Source organism: Lissotriton vulgaris, chromosome 5 (genome assembly GCF_964263255.1).
Source record: "Lissotriton vulgaris chromosome 5, aLisVul1.2, whole genome shotgun sequence".
Classification (NCBI taxonomy): Eukaryota; Metazoa; Chordata; class Amphibia; order Caudata; family Salamandridae; genus Lissotriton; species Lissotriton vulgaris.
In genome coordinates, this window is record NC_141693.1 from 1,509,878,124 (window position 1) to 1,509,891,885 (window position 13,762).

At 48.8% G+C, this 13,762-nt stretch overlaps 1 protein-coding gene across 1 annotated transcript in view; it reads left to right on the top strand.

The window, feature by feature from the left end:
• The window catches only part of LOC147712879 (CMRF35-like molecule 1), a 348,966-nt gene that overhangs the window by 74,904 nt on the left and 260,300 nt on the right, over nucleotides 1-13,762 (top strand). Inside the window, exon 2 of the mRNA XM_086923541.1 lies at nucleotides 11,704-12,039. Within this exon, the coding sequence (XP_086779667.1) occupies nucleotides 11,704-12,039 (336 nt within the window). The remainder of the gene's footprint in view (nucleotides 1-11,703; nucleotides 12,040-13,762) is intronic.

The window sequence follows — 13,762 nt, forward strand, 5'->3', positions numbered from 1 at the left end:
GACGGCCACCACTTCGGAGTCCATAGTTCCTCCGCCTTTCCAAACAGGAAGATCTCAGTCTTATTAGAGTTCAACTGGAGGAAATTATCCCTCATCCAGGCCGCAATGTTCAACATATGAGATCATCTCGAATCCAGACGCCCTTATAATTGCAGACAACGGAGCCACATACATTTTGAACAACGTTGGGCTTAGAATAGAACCCTGCGGGACCCCCTTGTCCACTAGGTTGGTTGCTGAAAAAAATGGCTCCAGTTTGATCTGCTGAGATCTCTTTAGCAAAAAGCTTTCCAACCATGCCAGAGCTTGCCCCTCAACACCAATTTCCTGTAATCTGCAAAGCAGGGTGGAATGGGAGATGGTGTCAAAAACCGCCATGAGATCTAATAGAACCCACATAGTAGGCGTCCCTTTATCCAGGGACATTCCGATTATATCCGTCACTTCCATCAGGGCGGCCTCCGTACTGTGTCCGGCTCGGAAGCCCGGTTGGGCGGGATCTGCTCCAGGTAGCTTATTAATTGTTGGTTGATCAACTTTTCCATCACCTTAGCCCCACATGGCAACAGGGATATTGGCCTGTAGTTCTTCATTTCCAAGGGGTTAGCTGATAGCTTTTTTAAGAGCGGTCTCACCAGAGCGTACTTCCACTTATCTGAGAAGATGGCTGTAGATAGGGAAATATTACAAACATCCCTCAATGAAGGAGCCAAGGTAGCGGCCAAGGCTGCCATAACAAAAGGAGGGGCACAATCTGATTCTGCTCCTGACTTGATTGCTTCCAGGGCTACTCTTATTTGCTCCGTAGTATTAGTGGAAAAGGAGTCCAGCTTAGGTAGAGACGAGATCCTCACCCTTGGATTGGGTGGCATTATGCTCTTTCCTCCCCCAAGAGAATTATAGAGAATATCTATCGTTTCTCTGAAGTGGGTGGCCACCTTATCACATAGATCTTGCGTATGTGGGACCATTGAACTGCTTACAGAAGGGTTCCTAAATTCGTTTAATATTGCAAACAGTTCCTTAGAGGAGTTATTCGCTTCCCCAATCCTCCTGCTCAAATGTTCTCTTTTAGCGGATTTACAATGGCCCAAATAAGCTCAGTGCGCCTCGTTATATGCCTACTTGTCCACTGCACATTTCGTTCTTCTCCATTTTCTTTCCCGCCCTCTACACTGAGCTTTCTCCTCCTTCAACTCCACCGAGTACCATGGAGCAGGTGCTCGCTTTTCCTTTAGTTTCACCGTTTTTAGCGGCGCAATACTATCCAAGGCTTTTACCACCGCCCCTTCCCACATCTCCAAAGCTCTATTGCTGTCCTTGTCCTCTGGCGGCGGGGCTATGAAGGCCCCCTAAATGCCTCAGGAGTAACTTTCCTCCAAGCCCTCCGCATGCCCTTCCTATCCCGTTTCTTCATTACCCTTTCTGGATGTGTAAAGGAGAACCTTAAGGCCCAGTGGTCGGACCATGTTAACTTCTGGGGTGTATCTACTAACAGGCCGGGGACATTAGTAAAGATAGAGTCCAGGGTGTGCGGTGCCCGGTGCGTCGGATCATGTACTCTAGATTGTAACCCCAATGATTCCATTGCTGAGAGAAGGGCCCTTGCTTCTATATTTGAGGGATCTTCCAGTTGATGATTGAAGTTCCCCATTAATGTAAAATAATCTGACTGTAAAATGTAAGGAGCGAGGGTTTACAGAAGGGAGGCACAGGACAATTGTTTGCTTTCCCCCGAGGGATGGTAAACTATTGCCCCCATCCATCTGATGTCTTTAAGAGAGTCTAGCTGAAACACTAGTAACTCCATGAAAGATGTGAACACTGAGTCTATCACCTTGATATGATGAGGCGTCCTCGTAGCTACTGCTACCCCACCTCCCTGTTTGCCCGCTCTGTCCAGTCTAGTGACCACATATTCTTCAGGGAATGCCACTGCTAACACAGGGGAGGAGTGGTCATGAAACCAAGTCTCTGTGAGAAGACATAGGTCGGGCTGCCCTTCTTCCAGAAGGTCCCATAGTTCTCCCACATGTTTGGAGACTGATCTACCATTCGCATATAACCCCGAAACATTCCTCTACCTAAGTGCTTGTCTGGCAAAGGGGAGCCTCCCTCCCTCAATGACTGGAAGACTAAGGGTGTATGGGTTACAGGCTTTCCCTGAAATTCCGGCCCCTCCTGTTCCCTCTCCTCCCACCCCTGACCTCTACTGTCTGTAGGCTCCTTAACCTACATCCTTGCCTTAATCCCAAAAGTTGTTCTCTGGTGTAGGAGACTGGAGTCTTCCTGTCTTTGAACACGGGCAGCATTTCCTGGCAGCCGGCAGCGTCCAGGCGTGGACGGGCGCAGACGGGCTTGCCTTTGGAGCGCCTTCGGTGCACCCTCTGTGCGAATCCGCTGCGCTCCCGCGTTCTGTGGCCTATTTTATAGCCCCAGCCTAGGATTGTCCCAGCTCCAATATGGCCGCCGCCGCTGGCTGAATGTGCCTTTGCTCACCCGCAAACTCTCTCCACACGAACGGCATTGCTGCAGCTGCCGCGGTGGACCGTAGAGTTTTGCCAACACCCTCACACAAGGTATCAATATAAACAGTCCCCCCAAATTCCCCTTTTAAAAAACACAAAACTATTTTTAAAAGTTGCAGATTTTGTTAATTTTCCGATTTTTGCCTGCCTGACTGACCAAATAGCTGCTTACTGTTGCAGCGCGCCCGCGTTCTGTGGCCTATTTTATAGCCCCCAGCCTAGGATCATCTCAGCTCCAATATGGCCGCCGCCGCTGCCTGAATGTGCCACTGCTCGCCCGCAAACTCTCTCCACACACTAGCTCTGCTGCAGCTTCTGCGGTGGACCGGAGAGTTTTGCCAACACCCGCACACAAGGTATCAATATAAACAGTCCCCCCAAATTCCCCTTTAAAAAACACAAAACTATTTTTAAAAGTTGCTGATTTTGCTAATTTTCAGATTTTTGCCTGCCTGACTGACCAAATAGCTGCTTACTGAGGTGTTGATTGTCTCTCTGCAAAGTAAAGGGGAGATGCAGTTTCACAGTGTGTTCCATGTATGTTTACGCATTGACAAAGTTTACATACAGACGGCATGACAATGTACATTGTGACTGTTTGTGAGGAGATGCCTATTGATGCGGGACAGTCAACACTTGTACTACATCACGGATGTGTGGTTGTACTCGTACATTGTCATCTCACAGTTTGTTTTCTCTGCTTTTATTGTGCATTTTCCCGCATTACGCAGGGAATTGCAGGCCTGTCGCTGGTTATCGCTAATTTTTGTATCGCGGTTTGGGACATTGCCGCTTTTTTACGTTTGTGTTTTGCATTTTTTAGGCGTTGCGTTAATGTTAACGCGGTCATTTGATGCGTTATCATGAGACTATTGCATGGTACCGCCGTGTTGAGAATACAATGTTACCACAGCATTATTTTCCGGCAATAGACTGCAATGTGAAGAGTTGCGTTAAGCTAATATTGCGATAATTATCACGCGTTCTTGAGAATATCCCCCAAAGTACGGCCCTGGGGCCGCATGCGGCCATCCTGACCTTTACATGCGGCCCCCTGGGAAACAGCAGCACTGGGCTGCTGTTTACTCGACTCAGAACTAACAATAAAAAAATTAAATCAACATCATGCACTTATTTAACCCCTTCCAGGCTGATGACGGCCCCCAGCCGTCATTCATCACGGTGCTCGTGTGCTGATGACGGCTGGGGGCCATCATGAACCCGCCCACTCATTAAAAGTGCCACACAGGCGCAGAATCGCGGCCGCGCCCAAGGGGTTAAAGGTTAATTGTAATTAAGAAAAGGAAGCAACACAGCCCTTAACTTTAGAAAAACTTCATTTTTAAGGACCACAAACATGTAAAAATATGATATTCTTTACAAAATTCAAAAACTGTATTCATTAACGTGTACGTAATTTCACCTTAGTAAGTCAGATTATAGCAGTGCATTCAGAGGTATTCATGCTCCCCCATCACCCTGAATGACAACAATGCCATTAGTGATGAAAGCCAAACACAGGAATAGGTTTCGTATAGCATACATCCTGAAGTCATATATTTCAAGGTCTTCTTGTTTGAGATAATTAAAAAGAGGAGGGAAATTGAAATTGAAATAAAACAGTAGCCCAGTATCACACAATTTGGTCAAGTGGGGAAGCCGGGATTCATCCTAGGTTTAGGGTTCCACATTGTGGAATTCAGTTCAGCCACTAGATGTACATGCTATACTTCCCATACACCCACGCTATGCCTTCCCCCTCCGGCATCAGTGGGGCCCTCGGTCACACCAAAGACCAAACTTTTTGGTCCCCGGGAAAATGTTTGTGAGTACCCATGTTCTACAGACATGTGAAAGATTTGTTGAGTTCTTACTTGTTTTTGTTTGGCACTGGTCTGCCTAGTCTAAAATGCAAATGTGAGGATGTGGATATCCCAGTCTCCATTTTTAGTTTAGATTTAACAATTTATGGTTTATGCAATAGAGCCATACACTGAGCCAATTCCCTTTTTGAATTTCTCCAGGAGGGCTGAACCAGAGTCCTCTTGTGCTGGTGTTTTGGTTTTGCCTTAGGAGATTCCTGGTCCAGCTACCTTTGTCCAGCCATACTCCTCCTAGAGCTACGTCGCTGGCTCTAGCATCTGTATAACTGTGGACAAATCACCTATGGATCATTTCAGACTCGTAAGAGACCCCAAAACAAATGCAGTTTGCAGCCATTTGATCTGTAAGCGGCATTTGGAATTACTGATCATGAGATACTTCTCTCCGTCTTGTTTACCAGGGTAAACATGTGTCCATAGAGGGTCAGGTATTGAACTGGTTCTGATCCTTCCTGGCACTGATTCCAGGTCCTACCTCTAAAGCATGGAGTACAGCAAGGCTACTGCCTTCTCTAGTCTCTCTCTACACTGAGCCGTCGGCCCAAATGGACCAACATCCAACAGGCTGCTAGTGACCCCAAGCTTTATCTTAACCTTTCAAAACGATTCCACATTTAAATCCTGAACTGCATGTACTCAGTGTCTTTAAAACTGAAACCGACATACACTGAATTCTTCCTCCTCTACTCCAGAGAATCTCCACTTCAAGGCAAAAATGGCTGGACAACTCTTACACCTAGATATGTTACTCAAACTGGACCAGTTTGCACATTTACTGAGCTTCACGACTGGTCTCATATTAATATTGCACCTCGCAGCTCCAGCATGTGCAAAACACCTCCTTCAACAGCATCAGGTCAGAAAACTAAACTCAAAGCTACTATCTGTCCCTTTTACCTCAGAGCTGTAGTTCTGGCCCTTGTTTTCTCGTCCCAAGACAGTGGCATGAAAGTGAGTAATTTATATGTGTAAACCTCCTACTGATGTTCGCTTGCCTCTAAATAGAAGGACAAGCCTAGTATATAAAGACATGGAAGTCTGGAAGTTGGCCTCTCTGAAAACATCTTGCTTAGGGTTCAAATGAGAGAGTGTTATCTAGAGGAAATGATCATTAATTAGTACCCCATTCCACAATCTAGCCTTTCTGACACCACAACACACACAGCTAACACCCCGCCGAAACGTATGTTTGTAGTATTTGTAGAGAGCCAACCCAGTTAAGAGGCCCTGGAGCCCGTTCATGTTGAAAGGTAATGATAAGCATGATCAGTGTTTGAGAGTGAATGTCGATCTTACGTCACCGTCATATAGTTTTCCTTAACGGTGTGTGTCTTCATCTCTTTCCTAATCATGAGTGCACAGATGGAGAAGGCAGTTGCCTTTGGTTTTATCTTGCACTTCCTCGCCGGCAGTCCCATGATCTTTGGTTGTGTGTGAGCTGAATCTGATGGCGTCTGGCTGTGCTGGGGATGATGGTGCTTGGCTGTGGGTGTGCTGGAGCTGATGGTATCTGGCTGTGGGTGTGCTGGAGATGTTGGCGTCTGGCTATGGGTGTGCTGGAGCTGATGGTGTCTGGCTGCAGGTGTGCTGGAGCTGATGGTGCTTTGCTGTGGGTGTGCTGGAGATGATGGTGCTTTGCTGTGGGTGTGCTGGGGATGATGGTGTTTGGCTGCGGGTGTGCTGAAGCTGATGGTGTCTGGCTGTGGGAGTGCTGAAGCTGATGGTGTCTGGCTGTGGGTGTGCTGGAGCTGATGGTATTTGGCTGTGGGTGTGCTGGAACTGATGGTGTCTGGCTGCGGGTGTGCTGGAGCTGATGGTGTCTGGTTGCAGGTGTGCTGGAGCTGATGGTGTTTGGCTGTGGGTGTGTGAAGCTGATGGTGTCTGACTGCGTGTGTGCTGGAGCTGATGGTGTCTGGCTGCAGGTGTGCTGGAGCTGATGGTGTCTGGTTGTGGGTGTGCTGGAGCTGATGGTGTTTAGTTGTGTGCTGGAGCTGATGGTGTTTTTGATTGTGTGCTGGAGCTGATGGTGTTTGGCTGTGGGTGTGCAGGACATGATGGTGCTTTGCTGTGGGTGTGCTGGAGAAGATGGTGCTTTGCTGTGAGTGTGCTGGAGATGATGGTGCTTAGCTGTGGGTGTGCTGGCGATGATGGTGTTTGGCTGCGGGTGTGCTGGGGATGATGGTGTTTGGCTGCGGGTTTGCTGGAGCTGATGGTGTCTGGCTGTGGGAGTGCTGAAGCTGATGGCGCCTGGCTGTCGGTGTGCTGGAGCTGATGTTGTCTGGCTGTGGGTGTGCTAGAGCTGATGGTGTCTGGCTGCGGATGTGCTGGAGCTGATGGTGTCTGGCTGCGGGTGTGCTGGAGCTGATGGTGTCTGGTTGCAGGTGTGCTGGAGCTAATGGTGTTTGGTTGTGTGCAGGACATGATGGTGCTTCGCTGTGGGTGTGCTGGAGTTGATGGTGCTTTTCTGTGGGTATGCTGGGGATGATGGTGCGTGGGTGTGCTGAAGCTGATGGTGTCTGGCTGTGGGAGTGCTGAAGCTGATGGTGTATGGCTGTGGGTGTGCTGGAGCTGATGGTGTCTGGCTGCGGGTGTGCTGGAGCTGATGATGTCTGGTTGTGGGTGTGCTGGAGCTGATGGTGTTTGGTTGTGTGCTGGAGCTGATGGTGTTTTTGATTGTGTGCTGGAGCTGATGGTGTTTGGCTGTGGGTGTGCAGGACATTATGGTGCTTTGCTGTGGGTGTGCTGGAGCTGATGGTGTCTGGCTGTGGGAGTGCTGAAGCTGATGGTGCCCGGCTGTGGGTGTGCTGGAGCTGATGGTGTCTGGCTGTGGGTGTGCTAGAGCTGATGGTGTCTGGCTGCGGATGTGCTGCAGCTGATGGTGTCTGGCTGCGGGTGTGCTGGAGCTGATGGTGTCTGGTTGCGGGTGTGCAGGAGCTAATGGTGTTTGGTTGTGTGCAGGACATGATGGTGCTTGGCTGTGGGTGTGCTGGAGTTGATGGTGCTTTGCTGTGGGTGTGCTGGGGATGATGGTGCTTGGCTGTGGGTCTGCTGAAGCTGATGGTGTATGGCTGTGGGAGTGCTGAAGCTGATGGTGTCTAGCTGTGGGTGTGCTGGAGCTGATGGTGTCTGGCTGTGGGTGTGCTGGAGCTGATGCTGTCTGGCTGCGGGTGTGCTGGAGCTGATGGTGTCTGGCTGCGGGTGCGCTGGAGCTGATGTCTGGTTGTGGGTGTGCTGGAGCTGATGGTGTTGGCTGGAGCTGATGGTGTCTGGTTGTGTGCTGGAGCTGATGGTGTTTGGCTGTGGGTGTGCTGAGGCTGATGGTGTTTGTTTGTGGGTGTGCTGAGGCTGATGATGCCTGGCTGTGGGTGTGCTGGAGCTGATGGTGTTTGGCTGTGGGTGTGCTGAAGCTGGTGGTGTTTGGTTGTGGGTGTGCTGAAGCTGATGTTGTTTGGCTGTGGGTGTGCTGAAGCTGATGGTGTTTGGCTGTAGGTGTGCTGAAGCTGATGGTGTTTGGTTATGGGTGTGCTGGAGCTGATGGTGAAGCTGATGGTTTTGTCTTTAGTGTGTGCTGGAGCTGATGGTGTTTGGTTGTGGGTGTGCTGAAGCTGATGGTGTCCAGCTGTGGATGTGCTGGAGCTGATGGTGTTTGTTTGTGGGTGTGCTGGAGCTGATGGTGTTTGGCTGCAGGTGTGCTTTTCTCATCGCTCTGTTTATCATCTCCATCACTATCCCTCACTGTTTCCATTCCTTATCTTCTCTTTTCTGGTGATCGTACTCTCTTCCATTTTGAGTCTGTCTTTCTCTATTCTCTTTCAGTAATTTAATGAAATATTCAGAGCAACGTCTCACCCCTCAAAGCGCCTTTTCAGCGCCACTCAAACCCCCGGCTCATTGACCTGGGCTATGTGTTTCTTGAGAATGACCTTCGAGTGAAAATGTGAAGTTTAATAAAGCAACATTCGTCATGCCCACAACCCAGACTGAAGACCACTGAAAGGCTGTGTTCATCAACCAACTGTAACGATGTTAAGTCAGTTTGTGGGTTTGCTCAACCTCCTTTTGCTCACACCGTCATCCCCCACAAGACCCCCGCTTGCCACCCATTCTTTCAGTAGGGCAGTCGCACAAGGGCGCATCATCCCCTCTCCCCCCCTCTGCTCCTGTACCCTTTTCTTTGTTTCATTGCAGCAGTGGCACGTTGTTCTTGTTTATTTTTTTTCTTTTAGGCAACATCTCCCTTCTCTCCCCTCCCCGAGGACCCTTCGAGTCTCTTGAACTAACAGTCAATCAGCCCCTTCCATTTATACTTCTAATGGCCCTCCTCTCTTAGCCCTTTTAACTGAACCTATAAGTCCTTTGTGCTCCAGACACAAGAGTCCTATTCTTACTTTCTTCCCAGCAATATTCTGCCCACTAGGTGTTAGTTTGAGAAAAGCCTACAATGACCTTCTTTAAAACCTTTTTTTTCACAGACGGCGTGCTGGAAATGTTATGCAGCAGAATGAACCTGCTTGAGTGCAAAGTCTTCAAACTGTAGAACCTAATGTGTGTTTTCACCTCCCCTCAGTCCTTGATCAGGACACGGGCTGCGACCATGCGATGTGTTTATCTTATTCACAAATGGCCGCTTGAGGCCAAAGTACGCACACCATCCTCCAGCCTGTAAAACGCGGCAAACAATGCCAGTGGGAAGGAATGCAGTTGAGTCAGGAAACTATGTTCCACATGCGGTTTTGGTATTCTGAAAATACAGCCTTAGTAGGGGTGCTATTAGTTTATAAGTTGCGATGAGCTTCATGGTGGAGAAAGTGTATGCATGTTTTCATTGAAAAGACAAAACTCCTATATATTTTGAAATACAAATATGCTCCCTGGATCATTGGCCTTGTAGGAAATACTTTACATAGAAATGCACTGCAATTACATATTTGGATGCGAAAAGGATAAATTAATTACAAATAAGCAACGTTCTTAACTGGAGTGGACCTAAAGTATCAGAGTCATTTTGTCCGTTTTTCTTCTTTTAGGCAACCTCTCCCTTCCCTTCCCATCCCCGAGGACCCTTCGAGTCCCAACTCCACCCTCCAACTCTACCCTCCAACTCCAACTCCACCCTCCAACTCCACCCTCCAACTCCACCCTCCAATTCCAACTCCAACCTCCAACTCCAACTCCACCCACCAAATCCACCCTCCAACTCCACCCTCCAACTCCACCCTCCAACTCCACCCACCAACTCCACCCTTCACCCTGCAACTCCACCCTCCACCCTCCAACTCCACCCTCCAAATCCACCCTCCAACTCCATCCTCTAACTCTACCCTCCAAATCCACCCTCCAACTCCTCCAACTCCACCCTCCAACTCCAACTCCTCCCTCCAACTCCATCTTCCAACTCTAACTCCACCCTCCAACTCCACACTCCACCCTCTAACTCCACCCTCTAACTCCACCCTCCAACTCCACCCTCCAACTCCACCCTCCAACTCCACCCTCCAACTCCACCCTCAACCTCCAACTCCACCCTCCAACTCCAACTCCAACTCCACCCTCCAACTCCACCCTCCAACTCCAACCTTCAACTCCACACTCCAACTTCACCCTCCAACTCCACCCTCAACCTCCAACTCCACCCTCCAACTCCAACTCCACCCTCCAACTCCACCCTTCACCCTCCGAATCTACCCTCAAACTCCAACTCCACCCTCCAACTCCACCCTCCACCCTCCAACTCAACCCTCCAACTCCACCCTCCAACTCCAACTCCACCCTCCAACTCCACCCTCCAACTCCACCCTCCAACTCCAACCTCCAATTCCAACCTCCAACTCCACCCTCCAACTCCAACTCCACCCTCCAACTCCAACTCCACCCTCCAACTCCACTCTCCAAATCCACCCTCAAACTCCACCCTCCAACTCCACCCTCCAACTCTACCCTCCAACTCTACCCTCCAACTCCACCCTCCAACTCCAACTCCACCCTCCAACTCCACCCTCCAACTCCATGCTCCAACTCTAAAACCACCCTCCAACTCCACCCTCCAACTCCACCCTCCAACTCAAACTCCACCCTCCAACTCCACCCTCCAACTTCACCCTCCAACTCCACCCTCCATCACTCAGGGGCACCACCACATCACTCGGGGACACCACCACAGCACTCGGGGACACCACCACATCACTCGGGAACACCACCACATCACTCTGGGAACACCACCACATCACTCAGGGGCACCACCACATCACTCAGCCCAACCACATCATCACTCAGCACCACAACAGCACTGTCCTTGCTTGCTATCAACAAGCATTGCCTTAGCCAATAGGACTCGCATTAGGAAAGTGTAAGCTATTGGCTTTGTGAATAACAATGCTATTAATGTATATATTTTCACCACCCTCCGACTTCACCCACCAACTCCACCCTCAAACTCCAACTCCACCCTCCAACTCCACCCTCCACCTCCACCTCCACCCTCAAACTCCAACTCCACCCTCCATCTCCACCCTCCACCTACCAACTCAACCATCCAACTCCACCCTCCAACTCCACCCTCCAACTCCACCCTCCAACTCCAACTCCACCCTCCAACTCCAACTCCACCCTCCATCACTCAGGGGCACCACCACATCACTCGGGGACACCACCACATCACTCGGGAACACCACCACATCACTCTGGGAACACCACCACATCACTCAGGGGCACCACCACATCACTCGGGAACACCACCACATCACTCTGGGAACACCACCACATCACTCAGGGGCACCACCACATCACTCAGCCCAACCACATCATCACTCAGCACCACAACATCACTGTCCTTGCTTGCTATCAACAAGCATTGCCTTAGCCAATAGGACTCGCATTAGGAAAGTGTAAGCTATTGGCTTTGTGAATAACAATGCTATTAATTTATATATTTTCAAAGCCAACAGATATTTAAAAAATGTGTCATTTACAATACCAATAGCACACACTTGCGAGACCTATTGCATTGCAAATGCTTGTTTTCTTTCCGTTTTCTTTCCATCCATCCAGTGTCCTCCTCCTCCTCCTCAGGGGGAGGCTTGACTGGAAGTCCTGGCGTCGCCTTCAGGGATACCCTGACCCAGGGCCCTCTGTACTGCACGTCCTCTGCGCCATCATTCAACGTCGTGTTTGAGCACCTTCACAATATTTATGTAAATAAGTCAATGTCACGTTGATTAATAACTCCCCAACAAGTGGCGCAGATACATTGTCTTCTGGCGGGTCACATGATCAATCCGTTTGTTCTTTTTCAGGTCAGCGCTCAGAGGTTGAACAACGCGGCCCTGGAGAAAGTGTGACTGTGCGCTGCGACTACGAAGACGATGATAAGGATGACCAGAAAACATGGTGCAGAGAGACATGGCCACGTGTTTGTGATCCTGTTGTCATAACACGATGGAGTGACGAGACACTAGTGAACGCCACATTCGGAAGGACCCATATTAGTGATAACAAAAGAACACGACAGATATCTGTCACGGTTCAGAAGCTAGAAGAGCTGGATGCGGGAGTGTACTGGTGCGGGGTGTATAACTCTCGCACGAACAAGGTTGAGATAAAGAAGAAAATAGTCCTGCGCATTTCCGAAGGTGAGTCCAGTTCACTTTAAATGGCCAATCCTAAGGGCTCATGCTTCTTGTAGCTAATTCTTTTCTCCATCATTGTTTGTAGGCCAATAGCAACGCAACAGGCGGCCAACGTACCCATTTCTCTCCACTAGCACATCATCCCGCCCCTTCCCATCTCCCCCATTGGCCGACCATCACTCCTATTCCCATCCAGGAATCGGGAGCATTTGACCAGTGCGGATACTTGTTTTAAAGGCCTCCCTTCTCTGGATACACTACATTTAAACTCTAAAGACATTGCATAAAGAACTTTGAATTCAATACGTCTAGAAGTTTAGACCTCTTAGGATAAATCCCAGAGTTAGAAAAACTTTGACATCTAGCAATAGTACCGTTGATCTCTGAGGTTAAAGACATTTCTTAAGACAAAAGTTCTAGAAGTTTAATCTCTGCTAATAGAGCATCTTTAAACTCCAAAGAGGTTGCTCTAGTAGGTTTACAATGTAGGGATATAGAAGTTTTGAGCTCAAGGTGCATGGTTTGATAGCTGATCCGTTCCTAGAATCTTTAAACATGAAATATACATTGTCTTTAAACTCCAAGGAAGGTGATCTAGAACTTTTAGACTATTTTGATCTAGAATGTTTGATCTGAAGTGGCACAATCACTCTAGACGCTTTTCCAACCATTACATGTTTCCAATTCTTCTTTCTTCTCGTGCTGAATGCCACCACAAGACTGATGCCCAGCAGAGTTTTACAGTATTTATATATTTTTTTCTTTGCTGTATTGAGATGTCGGGTGGCCGCGTCAAAGTGCTTTACTAGGGAGGGAAGGGAGGTTACACAGGTGAAAATGGATGCATTAAAGGTTCATATACTATTGCCCTTCACACCTTCAGTTTGATCCAAAGTTCATTTGTTGAGGTCTTCCCTAAATGTCATACGTCTGATGTTGAGAAGGGAGGATAAAGCGAGTGTGGTCTAGAGAGAAGATTCCTGCATTGGAACCATTCTGCACCCAAAGAATTTGTATCTCACTGGATGAGTTCATTGTCTGTTTTTTTGTGGTGTACTGGGGCACCTCTAAAGCATTTTTTGTTCCATCTACTCACCTGCCAGCTGTATACCAGTGAAAGGCTATCTATCTTTGGGAGGCCCCTCCCACAATGGAGGGAGCGTCCTGTCCTTGGGAGGCCCCTCCCCCAGTCCTTCCCTCTGGAGCCCCTCTCACAATACCCAGAGCGTCCTACCGAGGAAGCCATGTGTCGTGAAACATGCTGTATGAACATCAAGTTCAGTCTCGAATTAGGTACTGATGCACCCTCAGGCATGAAGGTAGGTTGAAGGACTGGAATGGGAACGGAAAATAATGAAGATTACAGGGATAATACGAATGTAATATCCATAAAATTCCCAGTCCTTTCAACCCAGTTTCAGAGATAAGCACAGAGCGCACTACAGCTGTTAAGTGCATACTAGGGCCCATGCAGCCATGCACACGTACTGGGTAAAACTGTGAAAATCTGCTGGTTGTATAATACAAGGAAGAGAAACAAACCTCAGTCACTACCTCAACTGGTAATGGGAGGCAAATGGTGATATACCAACACCCAAAGCCTAGCCGCTCAGGTCTATGGGTGCACCACCTACCAGGAAGCAAAGTATTCTCTGTGCAAATTTCCCTACAGTACATGGCAGACCCATAACTGCCCTCACCAGTGTTGGTTCAGCACAAACCAGCT